The 27,382-nt window shown below is 33.7% G+C and overlaps 1 protein-coding gene across 4 annotated transcripts in view; it reads left to right on the forward strand.

Annotated features, from left to right (window-relative positions):
• TC2N (tandem C2 domains, nuclear) overlaps window positions 1–25,392 on the forward strand; it is a 43,713-nt gene extending 18,321 nt beyond the window's left edge. For 3 of the 4 annotated variants that reach the window (XM_045561960.1, XM_045561958.1, XM_045561959.1), the window contains exons 4-12: window positions 3,817–3,984; window positions 5,285–5,376; window positions 6,561–6,636; window positions 7,195–7,295; window positions 7,713–7,829; window positions 14,063–14,254; window positions 17,852–17,966; window positions 22,101–22,300; window positions 24,318–25,392. In XM_045561960.1, the coding sequence (XP_045417916.1) occupies window positions 3,817–3,984; window positions 5,285–5,376; window positions 6,561–6,636; window positions 7,195–7,295; window positions 7,713–7,829; window positions 14,063–14,254; window positions 17,852–17,966; window positions 22,101–22,300; window positions 24,318–24,428 (1,172 nt within the window). In that variant the 3' untranslated portion in view covers window positions 24,429–25,392. Of the gene's footprint in view, window positions 1–3,816; window positions 3,985–5,284; window positions 5,377–6,560; window positions 6,637–7,194; window positions 7,296–7,712; window positions 7,830–14,062; window positions 14,255–17,851; window positions 17,969–22,100; window positions 22,301–24,317 lie in introns of those variants that run through there. The other variant, XM_045561961.1, reaches the window with a different exon arrangement.
• Window positions 25,393–27,382: the final 1,990 nt, after the last annotated feature.

The following is a 27,382-nucleotide window of genomic DNA, read 5'->3' on the forward strand; positions in this document are numbered from 1 at the left end:
AAGGAAGGGAGGGAAGAAGGAAGGAAGGAAAAAAAAGAAAGAAAGATGAATCCAATGCCTGGTGCCTACCATCTTATTTTGCACATATCAATAATGTTTCTCAAAAATAGTTTTAAAAAGTTCTGGCTCACAGGACACCCTGATAAATTGACATTTCTTTTTCTTTCATACTTGTTATCTACATTGAGATTAAACCATACAATCTTGTAATCTGTTGTATTCATATGATATATTGTGAATATTTCATATTCATTGCTTTTTAATGGCTCTGTAGTATTTCTTCATATGAATGTACAATAATTTATTTAATAACTTCTCTATTCTTGGGCATCAGTAGTATTTTAAATGTATTTCATAATCAGGAAAACAGTAAGAAATATCTACCTGGCAATATATGTATGATAGTTTTTCTTATGTTCTTTTTTATTGCACTCACTAGAAAACATTGCTTTTTGAGTTGAATGAGTAAGAAATTGTTTAACTCTTAAATTATTGGCTCACAGAGATACCTAACCATAAGAAGTCAAATATGTATATTTTTGTGTGCATATACGCATGTGTGAGTGATAATGGGTTGAGATGGAGAAAAAGATTTTGAGAGGACAGGGCAGACCACTATCAGTAATGACTATGTAGGGCACTTACCATGAATGGAGCCTGCAGGACTGGAAGTTGCTCTGGGTGAGTCAGTGAGTGAGTGGTGAGTGAATGTGAAAGTCTAGGACATCATTGTATGCTACTGTAGACTTATAAACACTGTGCACTTAGGCTACATTAAGTTTATAACAAAATTTTTTTCTGCTGGTCACAGTGGCTCATGCCTGTAATCTGAACACTTTTGAAGGCTGAGGTGGAAGGATTGCTGAGGCCAGGAGTCTGAGACCAGCTTGGGCAACATTGTGAGACCTTGTCTCTAAAAAAAAAAAAAAAAATTAATTGGGCTTTATGAGGGGCACCTGTAGTCCCAGCTACTTGGGAGGCTGAGGCAGGAGGATTACTTGAGCCCAGGACTTCAAGGTTGCAGTGAGCTGTTATCATACCATTGCACTCCAGCCTGGACGACAGAGTGAGACCCTTTATGTAAAAAACAATAAAAATAAATAAATAAAAATATTTTTCTTTCTTCATTAATAAATTAACCTTAGCTTATGATAACTTTTTATTTTATAAACTTTTTAATATTTTTAAACTTCTTGACTCTTTCGTAATAACACTTAGCTTAAAACACAAACAAATTGTACAGCTATGCAAAAATTCTTTCCTTGCATTCTTACTTTTCTACTTTTAAAATTTTTTATTCTTTTTATCTATATATTATTTCTGATGTGATTATTAACCTTGAAAGGAATTTGATCTATGTTTTACGATTTTTAAATTGTGAGATGTAATACACATATAGAAAAATGCACAAAACAGAAACATATAGCTCAGTGACTTATTAAAAAGCAGAACACCTGTATAGTCACCACCTGGGTAAAGAAATAGAGTATTACCAGTAACCCCAAAGCTACCCTCATCCTTGCCTTTCTGTCACCCCACAGTAACCAGTATCACAAGTGTTATAACTCTCTTGGTTTCCTAACTTCGTACCACCTAAGCACATATCCTTGAATACTGTGGTTTAATTTTTTGTCTTCTGAGTTTTATATAAACAAGATGGCATATTCAGTCTATATTCTTTTGTTTATGGTTTTTTTAAATTCAACATTATGTTTGTGAGATTTATTCAAGTTTTTATTAGTTTTAATTTGTTTTCATATCTGTATAGGAAATGTGTATTACAATTTATCTGTTATGTATTCTAAATGGTATGTTGTACAATAGTGTTTCTATATACATAGCATAAGGTATTTTTATGTGGTAAGTATATACTACTGTTTATTTTACTGTTGATGGGCTTTTACGTTTTTTCCAATTTTTGGCTATTATAAACAATGATAATAGCCCTTATAGTAGCCATAATTATGAACATTCTTGTACTTTTGGTGCACATGTGCAAGCATTTCAGTTGTATATATGTCCAAAATGTTGGGACATAGAGTATAAATATATTCAGGTTTAGTAGAAATTGCCAAACTCCTTTCGATAGTGATTATATCAATTTACATTTTTACCAGCAGAGTATGATTGTTTACATTGCTCTACTTTCTTGCCAATACTTGGCTATTGTCAGTCTTTTTAGTTTTAACTATTCTGGTGAGTGTTTAGTGAATATAGTTAATCTCCTTTAGGTTTTAACATACATTTCCCTGATGACTAATGAGATTGATAGTCTCTTCTGATGTACTCATTTAAGTCTTTTTTTTTTTTTTTTTTTTTTTTTGAGACAGAGTCTCACTTTGTTGCCCAGGCTAGAATGAGTGCTGTGGCATCAGCCTAGCTCACAGCAACCTCAGACTCCTTGGCTTAAGCGATCCTACTGCCTCAGCCTCCCGAGTAGCTGGGACTACAGGCATGTGCCACTATGCCCGGCTAATTTTTTCTATATAGATTTTAGTTGGCCAAATAGTTTCTTTCTATTTTTAGTAGAGACGGGGTCTCGCTCTTGCTCAGGCTGGTCTCGAACTCCTGACCTCGAGCAATCCACCCGCCTCAGCCTCCCAGAGTGCTAGGATTACAGGCGTGAGCCACCGCGCCCGGCCTATTCATTTAAGTCTTAAGCCAATTTATATATAGGCTTGTTCTGTCTTTTTCTTATTGATTTGTAGGAGTTCCTCATGTATTCTGGATATGAGCCCTTTATTAGTTATGTTTTTCACATCTCTTCTTTCACTCTACAGGTTACCTTTGCATTCTCTTAAATAGTCTTTTGACAAATAGAAATTTTAAATTTTAATCTAGTTCGATTTATTAAAATATTTCTATCATTACTGCTTTCTGTGTTCCATTTAAAAAGAGCTTCCGTCTCCTAAGGTCATGAAAACTTTCTTATAAGTTAACTTAAATATAGAAGCTTTATTGATTTGCCTTTAACATTTAATTTAAAACTACGATCCCTGTGGAATTAAGTTTTGTGAATATGTTTAGTTGATTGAAGTCTTATTTTTGTCCACATCAATATCCAGTTGTCTTATTACCTTTTAATGAAAAGACTATCCTTTCTCCACTGCTGTACAGTGTCACTTTAATTATAAATTAAGTGTCTATAAAGTGCATATCTCTTTCTGGGCCTTTTATTTTCCATTGATCTATTTTTCTACAATTGTGCCAGTATTCTATTCTAAATAGCTTGTAGAACACATCTTTCAATCTTATTTTTCTTTCTAAAGATTATCTTTTTGGTTATTCTTGGTCCTTAGTGTTTTCATATAAATATTTTCTGTTCATATTTTTGCTATTTGATTTCCAACTTAATTGCCTTGTAGTAAGAAAACATACTTTGTGTGATTTTAAGCCTTCAAATTTGATAGTTTGCCAGTGTATCTCAATGTCAATTTTTATAAATGTTCTGTGTCTTCTTGAAAAGGGCATATCTAAAAAAAAAAAAAAACCCAGTCTTTTTATTTAGAAGATATTCTGTATGTAAGTAGAAAAATAAGAAAGTCAGATTATGAAATATAGAATTGCCTATTGGGCAAAGAAAAAGGCCAAAAATTTACCCAGACTGTCTTGAGAGCAGGTTTCACAGCAGATCCCTGGCATAATACTTCACACAGGACTCCATAAATGTGTCCTGATATTTTTAGATATCAAAGGCATGTGATCTAGTATTACTTGTGACAAAATATATTTTTCGTTTGCCTTGGGTTATACCAGGTGTTGGCTAATAACTCCAGGAAAAGGATGTTGTAAAACTTTAGAAACATTTGCTTTCAGGATCTGCCAGAGCAACTTTTGGAGATCGAAAGGTAGAACTTTCCAGTTCATTCCAGCATGGACCGAGCTGTGATGTATATAACCCATTCTATATGTATCAGCACATTTCACCTGATTTGAATCGGCGCTTTCCTCCTCGTTCAGAAGCAACGAGACTGTATGGATCAGGTATAAAAATTTTTTGTGCTTTTCCTCTTTAACAAATTTAGAAATCAGATTAAATCTAAGACTCTGGAAGAAATGATTCTTATTATTAAAGCAATTTAAAAATAAGAGAAAAGTGGGCTTCATAAGTGTGATAAACATGACTTCTCTGTAGTATTTTTAATATAAAAATTGGAAGATTAATGAGTTATGTCTGGTAGTTCCAAATTCCATTTTATTTTTCCTTTTCTGAAAGAAGTTTTGATTCAAGAGATCTATTGTACAACATTATGACTATAGTTAATTACAATCTGTTGTATTCTTGAAAAATGCTAAGAGTGGATATTAAGTATTCTCACCACAAAAAATGATAACTATATGAGGTAATGTATTTTTTTATTGACATCCTGTCATTGAATATATTTGTTAATTAGCTAGCTTTAACCATTCCACAGTGTATATATACTTTAAAACATTATGTTGTACATGATAAATATACACAATAAAAAAGAAAATTTTGTTTTCAGATGATTTTATATACATTTTAAATATATCATTTATCTATACATAAATTCTATAACAGATAGTTATGATCTTTTTTCTTTTCTGCTCTATTCAGCGAAAATCATGAATTTAGAAACCCATGATGTGATTAGAAATATAAACAAAGAAAATAGAAAATACTTCAATGATTATAGAACTTTTTAGTTTCATATTTGAGACTATCAGTTATAGGCTACCATTTACATGTCTGATCTATGAAATTCTCACTGTTTAGGGTAAGTTCCTAAAAATAAAGAAGAAATATTTACTTAAGGGCCTGACTTGTGCTCCCCACTGTGCTAGAATACACAATTGGTATACAAAGTTCCTTTCTTCAAGGACCATAAATTATAGTTTAGGAGGAAACTAAAAATCTAGACTGGATATATAGGAGGAGCATATGGGATTCAGTATTGATTTTTTTTTTAAAGTAATAAGAGCTTATTAAATATTAATACTAGCTGAATTACATTTAGTACAGAGCACTTTTAGATTTTTTTTCTTAGAACAAGGATTGGGAAACATAAGGAAGAAAGTGAATATATTTTGATATTTGATGTGAATGTGAAAATGTGTTGTTTGACTTATGTTGATTTCTGTTTCAAATAAAACTAAAATTTTAAAAAGTTTTAAAAATTTCATTAAAAGGCTTTATTTCTTCTGTAGATTTGCATGTAATATTCATGATGTAGTCCTATAGAGATTTAGCTTATGGTAATTAAGTAAAATTCCAATGTTTCTATTTTTTACTGTAAAATAAGTCCCTCATGTCTCTTTGTAGTTTGTGATTTAAGGACCAACAAACCTCCCAGTTCCCCTGGGCTAAGCAAATCTATGTTTGATCTTACAAGTTCATCTCAGCGATTCATCCAGGTAAACTAATTATATAAATTTAATTATATGTAATAATTTGTTTTCAAATTAATAGTTTAGAAATGTGTGAATTAGGAACAATATGTTGTATATTTTTTGTAGATTTATCTATTCTAATAACTGAAGAATAAATATTTGAAATTTCTCATGTGTATTATTATAGGAAACTATCATTTGATTACTAAAAGGCAGCAGTTTTTCTTTTGTGTGTTTTTTATGAAGTTTATATCTCCTAGTTGGTATGTGGTTAGGGAATCTTGAGGCAGTCTGTATTTAAAATAGTATAATTAAAAGTGCTTATTAATTTAACTTTATTGAACATAACCAGCTAGTTAGTAAAGATTAGCATTTCTGTTGAGATGTAGGACTTTAATTATACACTAACACCTTGTCCTCCTGTTTTTGAAAGGGAATTGAGAATTTTTTTGGTATTTTAAAAAATGTTTCTGTTTTAGTTCAAGTAAACAGTGATTATTTAAAATTAGTAGAGATAAGCAAAGTAAAAAGACAAATCACCTGTATTTTCTATAACTGAGAGTATAAGCGCTGTGAAAATATTGTTATATATACTTGTGGACTTCTTTCCATGTGACTATATATACACATGTTTTATAAAATTGGAATGTATTCTAAATAATCCTTAATAATCCTCACTCAAGTTAAATTTTTAGAGTTAATTCTTTATAGCAACAACTCTTTAACATGCATCAGAATTGTTTGGAGAACTTGTTAAAATACAGACTGCCAGGCCTTACCCCAGAGTTTTTGATCCAATAGCCCTGCAGTGGGGCCTTATTTTTTCTTTGTACCACGTTCCCAAGTGATGCTGTTGCTGCTGGTCTAGAGGGACCATACTTTGATAACTGCTGCTTTACAGGTTTTTAGGTGACAGGGTACTTCCAAATATATTCTGATTGTCATTAATGCTTTCAAATGTGAAACTTAAGCAGTAATATCATTCTCCTTATTACAAAACCAAAACAAAGACAACAAAGGCTTTCCAATATATTATCTTATAAGATATTTAAGATTTTCCTGATAATACACACAAAAAACTTTTTTTTCTTTTTTTCCCTCTACAAGTGGGAAATTCTGACCAGTAACATTGTCAAATGGTTAGCATGCAATTAGCATCCTTAACACTTCCTATGCAATTTCTGACTAAAGAAGAATTTTATTTGTAGAGACATGATTCATTGTCCAGTGTACCCAGTAGTTCTTCTTCAAGGAAAAATTCTCAGGGGAGTAACAGAAGCCTGGGTAAGGAATAAATAAAGTCTCCTATTTTTATACTCTTAAGAGAATTATTTCTACTCAATAGTAATGTGAAAGTTTATATGATAAGGTAAAAAATAACTCCAGATGATTATATCTACATTAGTAGTTTTATCATTATATGAATACTCAGATCACGTGGTCCATTTCTCAGTGTTCCAGTATGAATGCATCTTTTAAAAAAGTGAAGCAATTAAATATCTTTTATTTGTTTAAAAGTATTTATGTGAAGGGATTTCCAGAATAGTACAGTATTAAGGCCATATAACTATTATTCAGGCAGGTGTTTCTTAGTTTTAATTTAAATCCCTCACAGTGCAATTGGGTTAAGTTTTTAAACCATGTGCTTTTTATAGTATGTATCTTATCCCTATTGCTTCAATAAAAACAGTGAAGTGTGATTTTTGTCTTATTAAATTGAGAGCTTTACAAAATAATTGTGGCATTTTTCAATTGTGTTCTTAAAATTGGATTGTATCATAGCTTAATTGTGTTATAAGGATTGCATGGTATTTCAAACATCTTTGTCCTTTTACAATTCAGATACAATTACTCTATCAGGAGATGAAAGAGATTTGGGGAGATTGAATGTGAAATTGTTTTACAATTCTTCAGTAGAGCAGATCTGGATCACGGTTTTACAGGTAAATTAGTATAGTTAATACCAACTTTTATTACAAAATTGAATATTTAAAAAAATATTGAATATTTAGACATTATAGGCATCTACTATTGCCCTTTTCTGGGGAATGGGCCAATATCATTTTTGGAATTTGGAATTCTTTAGTAGTTTACAGAAAATAGTATTTAATAAAGCATCCAAAAAATATATCTTATGACAGAACTATGTGTGTGTCTTTAACTTCAAGAATGAAATTGATACGACATCTAGAATGTTAAATATCAAAATTTATTTACTGTGGATGAAATATGAGGTCTCAGTAGAAACTAAAGTTTGTTTTTATAGTTTTTGTCTAAAGTCATTAACTCAAGAAATACATCAAGTATTTGTATTGTCAGAGCCCTTTGTAAAATTCAAATTGTATTTTTAATTTTGTTAGTGCAGAGATTTAAGTTGGCCCTCTAGTTATGGAGATACTCCTACTATTTCCATAAAAGGAATACTGACATTGCCCAAACCAGTACATTTCAAGTCTTCAGCCAAGGAGGGTTCCAATGTAAGTGTTTGAATTTCTTTTCTGTTTTTCTCACATTTGTCACTGTTATCCATGTAAACAATCAGAATAAGAAAGTGTTTTATTTTGGGGAAACTACAAACTATATACCTTTGCCGTGAAAAGACAATTTTCAGTCTCAAAAATATTTGATAGTTCATTGTTCAATATTAAGATGCATTTAAAGGCTGGGCGCGGTGGCTCACACCTGTAATCCTAGCACTCTGGGAGGCTGAGGCGGGCAGATTGCTCGAGGTCAGGAGTTCGAGACCAGCCTGAGCAAGAGTGAGACCCCGTCTCTACTAAAAATAGAAAGAAATTATCTGGCCAACTAAAAATATATATAGAAAAAATTAGCTGGACGTGGTGACGCATGCCTGTAGTCCCAGTTACTCGGGAGGCTGAGGCAGTAGGATCGCTTAAGCCCAGGAGTTTGAGGTTGCTGTGAGCTAGGCTGACGTCACGGCACTCACTCTAGCCCGGGCAACAGAGCGAGACTCTGTCTCAAAAAAAAAAAAAAAGATGCATTTAAAAAGGAAATTGTAATCACTAAAACATATAGAAGATGAACAGTATCTCAGAAACCTATTTACTTCTTTTGTATGAAAGGAAATCAATTTTGTCTTCTCTTTACCCTAATGCATTTTGACTGAAAAATACTTGCATGACTGCAGTTAATTTCTTTGAAATACTTCCAGTTAGTAACTGGGAGACTTATGATCCTGAGTTTGGTTTTATAGATTCTAGATTTCACATTAATTTAAATACATGTTTATTTTTGTCTTTTGATATGGGTTAAAAGGTTATTATTTTTTATGCAAATGAAAAAAGATATATTATCTAAAAATAAGATTCAAATGACTAATAAACATATAAAAAATTACTCTCATTATTAAATCATAGAAATACAAATTTAAATTACATATTGCTTTCCCTTCTTTCATTCAATTAGGAAAAATTTTATAAGCACTCTAGAACATACAACTTTTTAGAAATTATTTACTTTTTGGTTTTAAAATAACTTAGTTATATTGTAACCACATGACCCAGAGCAAGGCAAATGCATTTCATGTAACCAAAATGTTTGTACCCCCATAATATCCTGAATTAGAAACTATTTTAAGAATATACACAAAAACCTTGAAATATTTTTAATGTTTAACACAGTAATTCTATTTGGAAATGGTTCCATGGAAATAATCTAAAATATAAACAAAAAATATATATAAAATATTTTTGGCAGTTTTTTTCATAGTGGAAAAATTGAAAACAATCTAAATATCTCATATAGAGAAATGGTTGAGAAACCTGATGGTATACTGATGTGTATTAGTTTCCTAGGGTTGCCATAACAAAGTACTGCACCACAACTGGGCGATTTAAAACAACAGAAATTTACCTCTCATAGCTTTAGAGGAAGTTCAAAAGTGTCAGTTGTGCTGGTCTTTCTCTGAGGGAGAATCTGTTCCATGCCTCTCTCCCATCTTCTGTGATAGCCAGCAATCCTTGACATTCCTTAACTTGTAGATCATGCCAATCTCTGTTTCCATCTTCACATGGGATTCTACCTGTGTCTCTGTGTCTTCATATGGCCATCTTCTTACAAGGATACCAGTCATGCTAAACTAGAGTTTACCTTATTCCAGCATTACTACTTCTTAACTTCACTGATTACATCTGCAATGACCATGTTTCCAAATGAGGACACTTTCTGAGGTACTGGGAATTAAGACTGCAACATATCTTTCTTGGGGGATACAATTCAACCCATAACGCTATGTGATAGAATATTAGGCAGCTATGAAAAATAATATTTAGGAAGCATTTTTAAGGACATAGAAAAATGTTCTTAATAATTGAAAAAGGCAGTAATCAAAATGGGTGTATATATATTAGGATCTCACTTTATGAAAATATGCATCATTGAAAGTCTAGACAGAAATACGTCTTAGCTCTGGTTATAATCCTGACACTCAAAGATGAATATTTTCTGAATTAAACAATTTTACTTTTTTTTTTATTTCAGCTTATTATGGGGGTACAAAAGCTCAGGTTATATATATTGCCCATGTCCTGCCCATCCCCCTGAGTCAGAGCCTCAAGCGTGTCCATTCTCCAGACAGTGCGCCTGGTACTCACCATGTAGTCATACCTCCATCCCCTCCCCCCACCCCCCACCTACCTGAGTCAGCACCTTCAAACATGGCCACTCCGCAGATGGTGCGCAACGCACTCATCATGTAGGCATACACCCATCCCCTCCCCTCACCCCCTGCCTCAGTCTGATATCCAGTTGGTATCATTCCCCCATGTGCATTTAGGTGATGATCAGGGAACAATTTTACTTTTTGATTTTCAAATAAAACTAAGTTAACTTAGGAAAAGTTAGGGGGAAATGTTCTCATATTAAAACCTGTATAGAATCTTACATTTAAAATTTTATGACTATATATAAAGTTGTTTGAGAGATCCCTATTGTGGAATGAGGAAAATGTGAATTAAACCAGCACACTTGCTTAATTTGTAAGCTCATTAAACACTTTATGTGTAATATATTATTAGTGTCATCCTATGGCTTGAGACTCTAAAAGAGAAAAATAGCTCAGTGGTTGAGAGACTCTCAGAAACACAATTCTGACTGTACAGACATCAGCTCTTACAATAAGAGTAAAAATTGGGGCACAGTACAACTATACCTTGGAGATACTGCAGGTTCAGCTCCAGATGACCATAATAAAGCAAATATTGTAATAAAGTAAGTCACATGAATTTTTTTTGTTTCCCAGTGCATATAAAAGTTATGTTTATACTATAGTCTTTTAAGTGTATAATAGCATTATGTCTAAAAAAACAGTGTACATACCTTAAGTAAAAATACTTTATAGCTAAAAAATGCTGATGATCATGTGAGCCTTCAGCAAATTGTAATCTTTTTGCTGGTGGAGTGTCTTCCCTCAGTGTTTATGACTACTGACTGATCAAGGAAGGTGGTTGCTGAAGCTTTGGGTGGTGTGGCAATTTCTTAAAATAAGGCAACAATGAAGTTTCCTGCATTGATTGACTCTTCCTTTCACAAAAGATTTCTCTGTAGCATGCGATGCTGTTTGATAGTATTTTACCCACAGTAGAACTTCTTTCAAAATTGGAGTCCATCCTCTCAAACCCTGCCACTGCTTTATCAACTAAGTTTATGTAATATTCTCAATCCTTTGTTGTTATTTCAACAGTGTTCACAAGCACCTTCACTGGGAGTAGATACTATCTCAAGAAACTATTTTCTTTGCTTGTTCATAAGAAGCAACTCCTCATCTATTCAACTTATATCAAGATTGCAGCAATTCAGTCGCATCTTCATGCTCCACTTGTAATGCTAGTTGTCTTGCTCTTTGCATCACATTTGCAGTTACATCCTGTACTGAAGTCTTAACCCCCTCAAAGTCATCCATGAGGGTTGGAATCAACTTCTTTCAAACTCCTGTTAATGTTGATATTTTGACTTCCTCTCATGCATTATGAATGTTCTTAATGGCATCTAGAATGGTGAATCCTTTCTAGAAGGTTTTCAATTTGCTTTGCCCAGATTCATCAGAGAAATCACTATATATGCCAGCTACAGCCTTATGAAATATATTTCTTAAGTAAGACTTGAAAGTCAAAATTACTCCTTGACCCACGGGATAAAGAGTGAATGTTGTGTTAGCAGGCATGAAAACATTAATCTTCTTGTACATCTCTTTCAGAGCTCTTGGGTGACCAGGTGCATTGTCAATGAGCAGTAATAATCTTAAAGGAATTTTTTTTGGAGCAGTGGTTCTCAATTGTGGGCTTAAACTATTCAGTAAACCATCCTGTGAACAGGTGTGCTGTCATCCAGGCTTTGTCATTCCATTTATAGAGCACAGGCAGAATTGATTTAGCATAACTTTTAAGGACCCCAGGATTTTCAGAATGGAAAATAAACATTAGCTTCAATTTAAAGTCATTAGCTGCATTAATTAGTCCCTAACAAGAAAGTCAGCCTGTCCTTTAAAACTTTAAAGCCAGGCATTGACTTCTCCTTTGTAGCTATAAAAGTCCTAGACGGCATCTTCTTCCAGTAGAAGGCTGTTTCATCTACATTGAAAATCTGTTGTTTAGTGTAGCCACCTTCATCAATGATCTTTGCTCAATTTTCTGGATAACTTGGTACAGCTTCTCCATCAGTGCTTGCTGCTTCACCTTCCACTTTTATTTTATGGAGATGGCATTGTTTCTTAAACCGCACAAATCAACCTCTGCTGCATACATTTCTTCTGCAGCTTCATAGAATTGGAGGGAGTGAGGTCCTTGTTGTGGATAAGGCTTTGGCTTTAGGGAATGTTGTGACTGGTTTGATCTTCTATCCAGACCACTAAAACTTTCTCCATATCAGCAGTAAGGCTGTTTTGCTTTCTTATCATTCGTGTGTCTAGTGGAGTAGCACTTTTACTTACCTTCAAGAACTTTTCCTTTGCATTCACAACTTAGCTAAGTGTTTAGCACGAGAGGCCTACGTTTTGGCTTATCTTGGCTTTTGACGTGGCTTCCTCACTAAGTTTAATCATTTCTAGCTTTTGATTTAAAGTGAGGGACCTACAACTCTTCCTTTCACTCAGACACTTAGAGGCCATTGTAGGTGTATTAACTGGCCTAATTTCAATATTGTTGGGTCTCAGGAAATAGGCCTGAGTGGAGGGAGAGAGACAGGGAAATGGCTGGTTGGTGGAGCGATCAGAACACACACAACATTAATTGATCAAATTCCCTGTCTTATATGAGTATGGTTTGTGATGCCCGAAAACAATTACAATAGTAACATCAAAGATTACTGATTACAGATTACCATAACAGATATAATAATAATGAAAAAGGTTGACATATCGTGAGAATTACCAGAATGTGACACAGAGACACAAAGTGAGCATATACTGTTAGAAAAATGGCACCAATAGACATGCTTAACACGGGGTTGCCACAAACCTTCAATTTGTGAAAAAAATGCAGTATCTTCAAACTGCAATAAAGCACAAGAAAACAAGGTGTGCCTGTATTCAAAATGTTTATGTTAGTTGTCCAGATAGCTTGCCTTTCCTAAAGGCAAAAAAAGAAAAAGAAAAAGAGCTCCTTTTCAAAAGGATGCACTAAAGGTAGAAAGGAGTATACAGCAAAGAACAGTTGGTAAGCTGAGGGTTTAATAATATTAAAAGTAACAAAAATCCCATTTAAAAATATTCTGAGCATGGAAAACACTGACTTGCTTCTTGAGGTAGGTGCTTATGAGACAAGGTAGAACTTTAAACTCACATTTTCCTTTGTTTTCCCTATCAAGGAATTTGATTTTCAGATTGGAGAGGGTGGAATCAATGTCACCAAAAGAGAAATTGGAGCCTAAGATAGATAGGAAAAACATTAGATAAAGAGTAGCTCTTTTAAAGAAATAATTCGAGTCTCTTTCTGTGCGCAAGTTAGGTTTTTGAGTGCTGAGAGTGCTCACATGTGAGATTCATGAAGCACTGTCATTAACTGATGAAGAATTGTGGTGAATGTCAGGAAAGGTATCCCAGAACCAAAGATGGAAAAATAATCAAATTTTCAAAAAGGGAAAAAGCTATATTCTAACAATGGTGACATAGCACCTCTTGTATTTTCCTGGATAGAGCTGGAACCCGTTCTACTAAGTGAAGTATCCCAAGAATGGAAAAATAAGCACCACATGTACTCACTATCAAATTGGTTTCACTGATCATCACCTAAGAGCACATTTAGGAATAACATTAATCAGGTGTCGAGCAGATGTGGCGGGGGAGGGAATGGGTGTATACATACATAATGAGTGCGATGTGCACCATCTAGGGGATGGACAGAGCTTGAAGCTCTGATCTGGGGTAGGGAGGGCAAGGGCAATATATGTAACCTAAACTTTTATACCCCCATAATATGCTAAAAAAAAAAAAAAAAGAAAAAGCTATATTCTGATAAGCGTTGTTGACTTGAATTCCTAAAAAATTAAACAGATGATTTGTGAATTTAAGAAAGGTAATATTCAGGATAATCTCTGGAAAAACAAACCATGGTCTTTCTCATTTTCATTTGCATTAAAAAATACATTTTTTTGTTGTAAAAAGAATTAAATATACCTTTCTTAGAAATAAAATATTATTTTGTATTGGCATATCAGCCTTTTCTTTATGTGTTTTATGTTTTATTTTTTTTTTTAGGCTATTGAATTTATGGAAACTTTTGTATTTGCTATTAAACTTCAAAGTCTACAAACTGTAAGACTTGTATTTAAGATTCAAATCCAGACACCCAGGAAGAAAACCATTGGAGAATGCTCACTATCACTCAGAACTCTTAGCACACAGGAAATGGATTACTCTTTGGATATAACACCACCTTCAAAAATTTCTGTAAGTGATAATAGCATGTTATGTTAAAAGTATTTCACATTTTTAGAATTATTTAGTGGTTGAGTTTGTTTATTTGTTTGATGGAGGATAACTTGACCTCTATAGAGGTCCTGGAAGGACCTGGAAGGATCTCAAGAAGCAATAATAATAATAATATTTTCATGTAAAAATAATATTTGCCAGGGTTCAGTGGCTCATGCCTATGATTCTAGCTACTTGGGAGGCCGAGGCGGGAGGACTGCTTGAGCCTAGGAGTTCAAGGCTGTGGCGAGTTGTCATCGTGCCACTGCAGTCCAGCCCAGCTGACAGAGTGAAACCCCATCTCTTAAAAAAAATTTTTGTTAAAATTATATCTTAGAAATAATTTATAAAGGGCTAATAGAACTGTTTTTCTTTCTCCATTGGAAAATAACCTCAGGGTTACCTTCTCCTAGCACATTTTTTATTAATGTTTTATACTTCAGGGGAAATAATCCCGAAGTACAAGTAACTTTAAATTATTAATTTTTTTTAGTTTGTTTAGTAGTAGAGAACTTAGAAAAAACAAGAAAGAATCATACCTTGTAAACTCAATTGGAGACTGCCCTGAAATAAATTTAGGAAAGATATTTTAATCATGAGTAGGCTGTATACCTGCTTATAAACTAGTTAGAATGAGCATTTTTACAGTGATTTTTTTTTGTAAAATGCTTGATTACCAATAGTACTGATGGATTTTTGAGACCTGATATTTGCTTCTCTCACTTAGCCAGCTAAACACTGTATTTATAAATTTCTAATAATTTAATTATATAATTTCTATATCAGGATAACATTTATAAAAATCAGTGATAAGTTTTTATAAGGTCAAGCCTACATGTGATCTTATATAAGGTTTATATTTTATCTGCTTCCAAAAATATTTAAGGTGACTTGAAGTGCTTTGTAACCTTGTCTACACATTAGAATCAACTGGGAGCTTTAAAAAAATGCCCACACCTAAATTAGTAAAATTAGATATTTGGGGAGGGTGTGGGGCAGAAGCATTTGTATTTTTCAAAAGCTCCCCAGGTGATTCTAATGTGTAGCCTGGTTTGAGAACCATCGAATTGGAGGGGAAATTAAGAATTAAAAAATAAAAAACGAAGATTACTATAATTGATCTGAAGAATTGAAATTTCATGATAATTATTTTTTGCTTTTTATTCTTTATCTGAACCCCCAGTGTGTTTTCTTTATAGCATTTATTACAACTTATAATTATTTAAGTTACTTGTTTAAAACAAAATAAAAGTAGGATCAAACTTTCATCTGTTTTCTTCATATTTTACTGTGCTCTTAGTAAGGGCGTGGCATATTATTGGCACTAAATATTTGTATGTGTGTAGGTAGGTATGAAAGAATAAAGGATGAAATAAAAGCATAGCCAATTAGATTGTTGTTATTTTGTGTTAAAATATAGCAAATTTGTTCTGTAACTATGACAGGAATTTGTCACTGGCATCTTTGACACTAGTTTTAGTAGACAGTAATCTGCAGCCATCTTTTATAGCAAGCACAAATATATTATCCAAATGAATAATTTGTATAGTAAAACTTTAAAGACAGAGTACATCAGAAGAGAACTCATTGACAGTGTTTTCTGGGGAATGAAGATTTTATTATCTGCCTTGGAGAATCTGAATGAATGATTATGGTTAAATTTCTGCTAAATTATGTTTCATATATCAGAGGTCTTATAAACATGTGTATATCAGCTGTATGCTGGGTACTAGGGGGACAAATCTTGATTCCCTGAAAGAAGGGTATTTGGATTATACTGGACAAATGAATATGTGTTACTAGGAGTGAATGTTTCATATTATTGGTTAAAGCAAGAATAGTATGCTTTGTTTCATGTGTTGAAGAAAAAAGCAAGATATTCTAAATGTGACATTGAAAGAGCCAGAGTTACATACCCTCCCACACTGACAACTGTTTTACCATGATCAGCACAACCTTCATGTAGAGCTAATATTTTACTCAATAAAGAGTTCTTGACTTCAACAGATAGTAGTGTAAGTTGCTTCAGATCTCAAATTTTTGTGTTGAATAATGTGGAAGAGATAAGGTTTCCTGAAGACTTAGCTGGCATTTATAGATTTACCTTTTGGCTGACTTAATGCTGAGTGATTTAGTAATTACACTAAGCTTATGATCCTCTTCTCTTTATCCCTATCGTGGAGATCAAACATTGAAGCAGTTGCCTGAGTTGATAAAATCAGTAGCTGGGAGTCAGGAGTTGAAAGGAGGCATTCTGATTCCAGAGCCAGTTTTCTTAACTTTACTATGTGTTGCCTCCCTAAGAAGATATTGTCAAACATCATTAGATCATGGTTTTCTCTAATTATGTTTATTATTTCATTTTCAACTCTTCCAGGAAGGCTAATAAAGTTTTCTTTTCTTTAAAAGAAATGATACATTATTCAGCAGCAGTGTTCATATCTTGTATCTTCTATAGTTTTATGCTGATTAAATGCAGTTACTACATGCCTGCTAATTGATTGCAATTTTAATTTTTTGGTTGTTATAAAATTTAAAACTACTTTGAATAGTTTCTCTTAATCTGAATTAATGTCCTGGAATATAAATTGAATTTGTGAAATAACCCTGGCAAGTAGGAAATGGTAAACCTATTGCCAAATGATGCTCTGTTTTATGAAAGTGAACTCTACACTTGTGTAATAATAAGAGAAATTTTGCCACCTTTAGGTGTTCTCATGTGTTATTACATTGTAGGTACAAAACCATAATGAAAAAAGACTCAATGAAAAAATTTTAATCATGATTTTCCTTGTGTTTTATAAACAATGAGTGATATATCTTTTTATTATTATTATCGTTGTTATTTTGAGACAGAGTCTCACTCTGTTGTCCTGGCTAGAGTGCCGTATGGCATGATGATAGCTCACTGCAACCTCAAACTCCTGGGCTCGAGTGATCCTCCTGTCTCAGTCTCCCAAGTAGCTGGGACTATAGGTGTGCACCACCACGCCTAGCTAATTTTTTCTGGTTTTGGTAGAGATGGGGTCTCACTCTTGCTCAGGCTTGTCTCGAACTCCTGAGCTCAAGAGATCCCCCTGGCTCGGCCTCCCAGAGTATTAGCATTACAGGCATCAGCCCCTGCACCTGGCCTCTGATTTCTATAATTTGAAAAAATAGTCTCATATATAATGTTTTTATCATATTTCATGTGTTCTTAAAAAGTAACTGAACTGACTACATTTAATTCTTTTGAAAATGTGTTCCTCTTGTGTTAATTTCATTGGCATTTTCTCCAGTAATACAGCTCACAAATTTAATTTGTTTTTAATTTGAATTGTCTTTTGGTGTGACTGATTTTAAAGATTCAATATGTTGACATAACATCTATTTTCAGAATCCATGCAAGTGAATATCTTTTATTTTAAAGAATCCATGACATTTATCTTCTTAACTTGCTCTTATAGCTTAAGGCTTTGAGTGTCAATAGAAAGCAATGCTTTCAAAATTTCTAAACTTAGCTTTTTACCTTTGAATTTTTGAAATTTTTGAAATATTCCAAAGTTGTTTGCCAAATAACACTTTTTTGATGTGCAGGTTTGCCATGCAGAACTTGAATTGGGGACTTGTTTTCAAGCAGTAAATAGCAGGATTCAGTTACAAATTCTTGAGGCACAGTACCTTCCAATGTCATCAACACCTCTGACTTTGAGTGAGTATATCAGTAGTTCAAAGTGAAATCTTCAGAAAGTATTAGTAATAGAAAGTTTTTTCCTACATTTCTTACAATGGAGATTAAAATCTTGGTTACTTTTATCACTCTTTTCTTTACTTTTAACTTAAAATTACTTTATCAGATTAAAATTTTAGCCATTGTACCTTAATCCACTGGTCTCTTGATTTTTATTCAGTTGTGACTTCTCTGCATTTGATACTATTTTTTTATTTAGCTCATTGGTTCATACAGGTTCAGTGTCTAGAGGGTTCTCAGATATTTTATCAGCCTAAATAATTTATCTACTCTCTAGGTCTCTGCCCTTTATTGTATGCATTGCTAACTAGAAACTGAATTGTAAAAAACCCAAAATATCAAAAACAAACCTGGAAACACTTTTCCCTCCCTCCCTGTGTCTTTGAGCATAACCAGGAGTTTGATTGTCTGAGCCTGATTGATCTGGCCACTCCTAGAGCTGGAGGTTTTCAGGTCAGTCCTACTTAAATGGCTAAGAGTCGGGTAGAAGTGCTCCTTTTTCCTACTATAATGAAGGAAGGGAACTATCTGGTAGCAGGCAAAAGCTGCTAGATTTTCACTGTAGCTAGATAGACAAAAAATATTAATAAATGAAACAGCATTCAATTCAAGAAGTTAGAAAAATAACAAACACAAGGAAAGTACAATTAAGGTAGCAAAGCTAAAGTTAAAATTGATAAATATGGAAACAACAACAGAAAACATAATCAAATCAAAATGTTTTCTTTGAAAGGATATTTAAAATAGACAAATCCATAGCAAGTTGGATCAATCAAAAAATTAGAGAAAACATGAATGATATTTTGAACAGGGAAGAGGATATAATCTCAGATTTAGAAGAGATTTTATATATAAGACAATACATATATAACTATATCAATTCATTTGGACATCTATATACAACATGATTTTCTAAGAAATTCAAGAAGATGAAGAAAATCTGAATAAAAGAATAATCATGAAAAGGTAAAGAACTATTTCTAATAAAAGCACTAGGCCATGATAATTTTACTGGCAGCTTCTGCCACACTTTCAAGGAACATATACTTTCTATTCTATATAAGCTATCCCAAAGCATAAAAGAAAATATGGAAAAAGCAATTTTGTGAGGTTAGCATATTCTTGATATCAAAACAGAATGGATAGCACACAAAAAAGGTAACTATATAGACTAACATCACCTATGTAGATAGATGGAAAAGTCCTAAAATAAAAATAAGCAAATAAAACTCAAGTTGGAATAAGTCACTAGGACTACATATAGTTAATTCTAGGAAACAAGGACAGCAGTGGAAGTCTACAGAAGCCATTTATTACATTAACAGGTGGCCTCCCTCAATCAAAACAGCTAATCAAGAATACCAATGATCTCCATTTTATATTAGGTTATTAAGTATGGAATGTCTGATTTCCTTAAGTACTGAATTTGACAGTTGATATCTCTGACATTTCACTTTGACACGTCTTTTTTTTTTTTTTTTTTTGTGGACGTACATCCTCATCCTTTCAAATGCATGTTTTGGCTTTTGATTATCTTTCAAAGGTTTTTTTTAGAGCAATTTTTGTGAAACCATGGATTAGTGAAAAATTCATGTTACTTTTTAATATGAGTTCTGTCGTGGAACCAATGCTGCACAGACAGCCCAAAATATCAACCAAATGTTTGGGAAGGTTGTGGCTAATTAACACACAGTATGTCCATGATTTGAGAAGTTCCCTTCTGGTGATTTTAATCTTAAAAATGAGCCATGTATGTGATCTGAGACCAAGGTGAATAATGATGAGCTGAAAGCTGTAGTGGAAGTGAATCCATCTCAGCATATGCGTGAATTAGCAAGGTTACATTACTATTCCAACAATATTGGACCATTTGAAACAAATGGGCATGGTAAAGAAGCTGGATAGATGGGTTCCACATGAATGTGGATCAGAACATCATCAGAAGAGAAATCACATCGAAGCTTGCCTTTCTTTGCTTTCGGAACATAAAAGTGAACCATTTCTACACTGTCTTGTTACATGTGATGAAAAATGGATTCTTTTTGACAGTCGCAAGTGTTCAGCACAATGGTTGGGTAAAGATGAAGTGCAGAAACAAAATCCAAAACTGAATATTCATGAGAAAAAGCTAATGGTGTCTGTTTGGTGGTCCAGTGCTGGTATTATCCACTATAGCTTCATGAACCCTGGTCAATCGATGATAGTGGATGTCTACTGCAACCAGTTGGACAATATGATGAGGATGCTTGTGATTAAGCAGCTGAGATTGGTCAATAGAGACAGGCCAATTCTCTTGCAAGACAACGTTCAACCACATACCGCACAAACGATGCTGTTCAAACTATAGAAGCTGGGCTTGAAAACTCTCTGTCATCCACCGTATTCACCAGACTTTGCACCAACTGACTACCATTTCTTCCAGGCTTTGGACAACTTCTTGCAAGGAAAAATATTCAGTTCTCAACAAGCTATGGAAAACGCCTTTTGCAATTTCATAGTCACTCACTCTCCAGACTTCTTCACTGCTGACATAAGCAAGCTACCGTTAAGATGGCAAAACTGTGTCAAAAGTTTAGACACATACTTGGATTAATTGTACTGCTTCTTGTTTGAGATATAATAAACTCAACTTTTTTTTTTTTTTTGAGACAGAGTCTCACTCTGTTGCCCGGGCTAGAGTGAGTGTCGTGGCGTCAGCCTAGCTCACAGCAACCTCAAACTCCTGGGCTTAAGTGATCCTACTGCCTCAGCCTCCCGAGTAGCTGGGACTACAGGCATGCGCCACCATGCCCGGCTAATTTTTTCTATATATATTTTTAGTTTTCCAGATAATTTATTTCTATTTTTAGTAGAGACGGGGTCTCGCTCAGGCTGGTCTCGAACTCCTGACCTCGAGCGATCCATCCGCCTTGGCCTCTCAGAGGGCAAGGATTACAGACGTGAGCCACCGCGCCTGGCCTAAACTAAACTTTTGATTCGAAATTTGACATATCATATTTAATGACCTACTACCTGTAACGGCCAGGTCATAGTCCTCAACTTGTGGCTCCCTCCTTTCTGGGAGTTCTCTCCTCACTTTCTTGTTGCCCTGGCAGCCTTAGCTCTCTCACCTCAAATTAGTCAGACGGCACTTTCTGCTTGAGCTGTGGGCATTGTGTGTCAGTCAGATGGGGGAGTATGCTTAGGGGAAAAGCTATATCAACCTGAATTTTACCCTGTGAAGTTCTCATCTTAGTTTTTTTGAGACAGGGTCTCGCTCTGCCTCCCAGGCTGGAGTACAGTGGCGTGATCATAGTTCACTGCAACCTACAACTCCCGGGCTCAAGCGATCCTCCTGCCTCAGCTGCCCAGATAGCTGGGATTACAGGCACGTGCCACCACGCCCAGCTAATTTATATTTTGTAGAGACAGGATCTCACTATGTTGCCCAGGTTGGTCTTGAACTCCTGGCCTCGAGCGATCGCCCTGCCTTAGGCTCCCAAAGTACCAGGATTATAGGCATGAGCCACTGTGCCTGGCTGAAGTTCCCATCTTTTAAGAGTTACTTCCATGCAGTTTCTTTCTAGTTTTGGTCAATCTTTAGTGTTTTTTATGTTTTTTTCCATAATTGTGATTTATGGAAAGGTTTGTTCATACAAGCTATTCTACCATTACTGGAAGCTCTGCATCTCAAATTTATTTAAAGAATCAATTTTCTCTAGTGGGCATATGCTTAACTTCTGTCTCAAGCAAGGAATTTTATCTATATAATATTGTGAAATACTTCCAGCTGTCCAAAGAGCTGGCACCTCTGTTTAGTGTAATCCTTTTCAATTGTGTACTCCTTAACTGCTTATTATTATTTATGCCTACATTTCTAGTCTTTAATGACATTCAGACCATAGAAAGACTAAATTCATTTAAGGTTACAGTAGTTATTTTTAAAGTGTGGTAAAAGTTATAAAGTTTACTAGAGATGTTTTCTGTGTGACAATAGCTTGTCAGACCTTTAAAAGTGACTTATTTATATTTTTACCACAAACATGATACATAGATATATATCCTTATATGGTATTTTGAATAAAATTTTATAAATCAGAATTTTTCACTTTTTAGGTTTTTTTGTGAAGGTGGCCATGTTTAGCTCAGGAGAGTTGATTTATAAGAAGAAGACACGCTTACTGAAGGCCTCCAATGGAAGAGTAAAGTGGGGAGAGACTATGATTTTTCCACTTATACAGAGTGAAAAAGAAATTGTTTTTCTCATTAAGCTTTATAGTCGAAGCTCTGTAAGGAGAAAACACTTTGTGGGCCAGGTTAGTACGGAGTTTTTATCTTAAATTTCTTCGTTGTATTTTTCTGTGCATTTAAACAGTTGGTTAACAAAGGGAATATAGGATAATTTTGAAGTTGAATAGAGTAAAATTCTTTAGCATCATAAAGCAAAATTCAGTGTTGCCACAAAAATCAAATCTTGTCAGACTTTTTGCTTTAATATATTTTATAGTTGGAATTTCTGAGTGATCAGGTTTATCTTTGCATCTTTTTCTGAGCTTTTCAACTTTAAAAACTATAAGAAAGATCATTTTTTGAATACTAACTCATTCCTTGTGGAAGGAAGGAACATTAAGTATTTAAAGTCAAATTTCTTAAGACTTTGGATATCAGATTTACTTCATTCTGTTTTATCTTCAATTTAATGTTTAATACGGGCACTTTTTATATATTGTTAACTTAGTTATGTTAGATTTTAATTCATAGAAAACATCAATTTTAATAGTAGTTGTGATATTATTTAGATAGTCAATACTGGTGTGTGGATAATCTATTTAAAATTCTTAGTACAGTTTGTATAAGACAACATAACACTTGCTTACTTGCCAGAATTTGTTTCCTTTTTTGTTTTCTTTCCTTCCTCTGAATAGACTAGCAGTAGCTGTCTATTATGTTTTATCTTAATTATAATTGTTTGAACCACATTAAAATTCCAAAATATATATTCTTGGTGTAAAAGCTTCTACTTGACAACAAGATGTTATTAACAATCCACATGAAATCCTCAAATTATATATGAATTTTCAAAGATTAGTGTCAATTCCTTGACTCACTTCTTCATATATTTTATCTAAGATATTGATTTAAGATATTATAGTTTTGTTCTTCATTTTTTCTTATTTGGAAAAGAATTTGAACTCAGGAATTCATATAACTAGCATAGTTTTCATGAGGCCTGTGAAGTCAATTCAGTTAAAGTTTTCCTATATCATCAAGCCGCAACTATCATGTGTCAATGAAATAGGAAATTTACTTGAGAGATGACTTTCAGGATAACTTCTATGGTGATTCTATTTTCTTGTTGAGATTCTAGTTAGAATAATAATTCTGGAAAGTTTCTTGCTGATCATCTGTTCTTTACGACTTGTCTAGTAGCCTTAGCCACCATGATAGGGTAGCCAAATGTGATTCAAGTTCTCCCATCCCTCTATCAACCAAAGCACTCTAATGTCTGTTTTATATATTGGGGTTCTTTGTAAGATTTCGCTTGAAGAAAAGGTTCTTCAGACCAAGAAAGAAAAGGAAAAAAAGTTTAAAAACCAATGACCTGCCCCAATCTCTTTTCTGAAAAGAATTAGAGCATGAGTCACAGAGAAGTTAACTCCAAGGTAACAGTATTTGTTAGTAATAGAGCTGAGATGAGAATCCAAGTTTTTTGATTCCTTGTCCACCTTATCTTCATGATATATAATGTTGTGATGTCTTACATTTGCATAACATATATATGTAGTTTTCCCAAGTTCATTCACATTTAGAATTACCTAAAGTTACATAAGTGATAGATACCATGAAATTACTATTGATCAAGTGACTATTTACTAGATTTCAATTAAGTTTACAGTTTATTTAATGTAAAATATGCTTTAAAATGCACATTCCTTACCAATGTAATTTAAATTATAATTAGCCTCAGTTCAGTTAATCTTTACAAAGATGTTTTTGAATGGTTGGGATCAATTTTAAATTGAACTCCTAGATTTATTGACTGGGAAAAAATACTAATAACTGTTTCAGGGAAGTGATTTTATAATATCTCACCTCAAATTTTTAAATTGAATCGGTTCGTATAACATAGTCTTAGAATGACTAAACACATTAAATGTTTTAACATTGAAGTGTTAAATAGAGAAATCAAAGTCACCTGGAAAAAGGAAAGATGTTTAATTGAAAATATGTAAACCAAACTTGCAAATGTCTTTCATTAATATGAGTAATTAACTGTTTGAACTCAGTTATTATCATTGTGTCGATTTAAATGACTGTACTATTCCTTTACAGATTTGGATAAGTGAAGACAGTAATAACATTGAAGCATCGAACCAGTGGAAAGAGACAGTTATAAATCCAGAAAAGGTCGTTATCAAGTGGCACAAATTAAATCCATCTTGAAGACTTTACACATGAATTTGGTGAAGAAATTGACATTCTTTTAGAAGACCTATGATTTCAATTTGCTACTAATGAGAGGAGACACTATATTTGTCAATTTATTTGGAGGCCATAATTATAGTATATAGTGGATCTGATAGAAAACTAAACTTGATGAAAAACGTAATGAATTTTATTAGATATCCAAAGTGAAGAAAATGTTTTAAAACTGTGCCAAAACAAACAGTAGAATAAGAGGGTAGTATTATTAGGGCAACTAAATAAATTACAAAGTCTATAAGAATATCAACCATAGATGGTTCCTTCTTTATTATGTTTTTGCTTTTGTCTTTTAAACTTTACCTAGGTATTCAAAACCTATTATATCAAATTTCTGTTAGTGCTATTAAAAGTGTAGAAGACTTTACCACTATTTCAGTGCTAGACATTATTGATTAGATCTTGGTTCTGCTGTTTACCTCTTGCTATATATTTTCTCTCAGCAAAAATGAATGGAACTATTTCAACTATTTTCTGTATTTGGGGAAAGTTTGGATACTGTGTTTATAATTTCTTACCCATAGGGCATCAATTACATTGTCGCTTTGTGTAGGCTATGTATCTCCAGGAAACTCTAAGAAACTTCAGAAATAGAAAACTACATTTGGCAGGAATAAATGAAAACACCAGAAATTTGGAGTTTAATTGGAAACCCAGAATATACATATTTTGCTGTTTTGTTCCCTCGAATATTTTACTCTTTGTTTTATTTGGAGTTGAAATAAGAGTATCATCCATATGGTCCGTCCTAATTAGTAGAATTAAATGAGCTTAAATAGCAAATTCAATCTTTTATGATAATCACTCCCTTGTTTTTAGTTTTTAAAATGTAAATTATTCTAGAATCCATGTTTTAATATTTTCTCACATTTTTTCACAACTATACCTGATAACACTGTGTAACAAATAAATATTTTGTATTCCAGCTTTTTGTTCAGGTACTTATTAGAACTCAGTATATGGAGGTAAGTTCCAGCTTAGTTGGCCATAAGAGCTGTGGCCAAAAAGAATAGCTCTTTGGAGAAACAAATGGCCCATCCCTGATCTTGGAAAATTTGACTTTATTTTTGCTAGTAAGTAGACAGAGTGCTGTGTGTTCTCAGTCTTCCATTTTTCTTGCTTTATTACTTTGTCCCACACATGCCAAGAGATAGGTGGTGATATTTTAGGCCAGAAGTATATATATAACTTGCTATAACCTAAGCATGCTCTCTTCATTTCAGTTTCTATGTTCTATATATCTCATTAAAATTTTCGCAAATATACACTTAATTCTCCTTTTCCTGGGTACCATTTCCTCAAGCTACAAAATGTACATATTTTACATCCCCTTTGCTTCTATTGCCTAGATTTTATGATATCAGTGAAGTTGACAAGTACTTCTGCCACTGGACATTTTAAAGTATTTTTGTTTTAGATTTGTTAAAAGTGGCATATTTGACTGGGCACAGTGGCTCACGCCTGTAATCCTAGCGCTTTGGGAGGCCAAGGTAGGAGGATTGCTTGAACTTAGGAGTTTATGACCAGCCTGGGCAAGAGTGAGACCCTGTCTCTACCGAAAATAGAAAAAAATTAGCTGGGCATGGTGGTGCGCACCTGTAGTCCCAGCTACTCAGGAGGCTGAGGCAGGAGAATCGCTTGAGCCTAGGAATTTGAGGTTGCAGTAAGCTATGATGACACCACTATACTCTATCCCGAGTGACAGAGGGAGTCTCTGTCTCAAAAAAACAAAAAAAAAAGGACATACTGTTCAGTACTCACATGGACTTGTAAGAGAAATCACCTTATGTGTTAATGTTTTGAATCTTTGAGACAAATGCAACTATTTTTTTTAGTTGTTTGGCTTTTTAAAAAAAATAGATTTTATTTTTTAGAGCAGTTTTAGGCTCACAGCAAAATTGAGAAGGTATGGAAACTTTCTATTTACCACCCTCCTCCCAACACATGCACAGCCTCCTACACTATCAACATTTTGCACCAGAGTGGTACATTTACTAAAATCGGTGAACCTATGTTGACATATCATTATCACACAAAATTCATAGTTTACATTAGAGTTTCCTTTTGGTGTTTATGCATCCTCTAGGTTTGGGCAAATGCATAATGACATGTAACCACCTTTGTAATGTAGTGTAGAGTAGTTTCACTGCCCTAAAAGCCCTCTGCAAATGCAACTACTTTAATATAGATACCAAAGAAGTAAATGTATTTACTGGCTTTTGGACAATAAATAACAGACTTTTTAAAAAAACTAGAATTTTATTTTAGCAGTTTTCAGTGTTAATGCTTTCAATTCCTAAATTTAATATATGTAGTCATGTATATAACTCAGTTTTTAATTATTTTATTTAATTTTCAATATTCTTACAATATGTATATAATGTGTAATTTGCGGGAAAGCTGTGACTTCTTGATTTCTTAGAATCCTAGGTAAATAAAATAATAAAAAGAGAATCTTTTCATTTAAGAGACTTTTCAGGTAGAGAAGTATTGATACAACTAAAATCCCGAATGTTTTAATTCCATGATCCCTAACCCCCAGGCCATGGACTGGTACCTCTCCGTGGCCTGTTAGGAACTGGACCACACTGCAGGAGGTGAGTGAAGCTTCATCTCTTTTTACAGCTGGTCCCCATTGCAGGAATTAGATACTCATAGGAGCTTGAAATCTTCCTGTAAAGTGTGCATGTGAGGGATCTAGTTTACACGTTCCTCATGGGAATCTAATGCCTGATCTGAGGTGGAGCTGAGGCGTAATGCTAGCACTGGGGAGCAGCTGCAAATACAGATTATTGTTAGCAGAGAGGTTTGACTGCATGATAAATGTAATGTGCTTGAATCATCCCAAAACCATCTATCATCTCTCAACCCCTCACATCCCCCACCCCCGTCCATGGAAAAATTGTCTTCCAGAA

This window comes from Lemur catta, chromosome 1 (assembly GCF_020740605.2).
Source record: "Lemur catta isolate mLemCat1 chromosome 1, mLemCat1.pri, whole genome shotgun sequence".
Taxonomy (NCBI): domain Eukaryota; kingdom Metazoa; phylum Chordata; class Mammalia; order Primates; family Lemuridae; genus Lemur; species Lemur catta.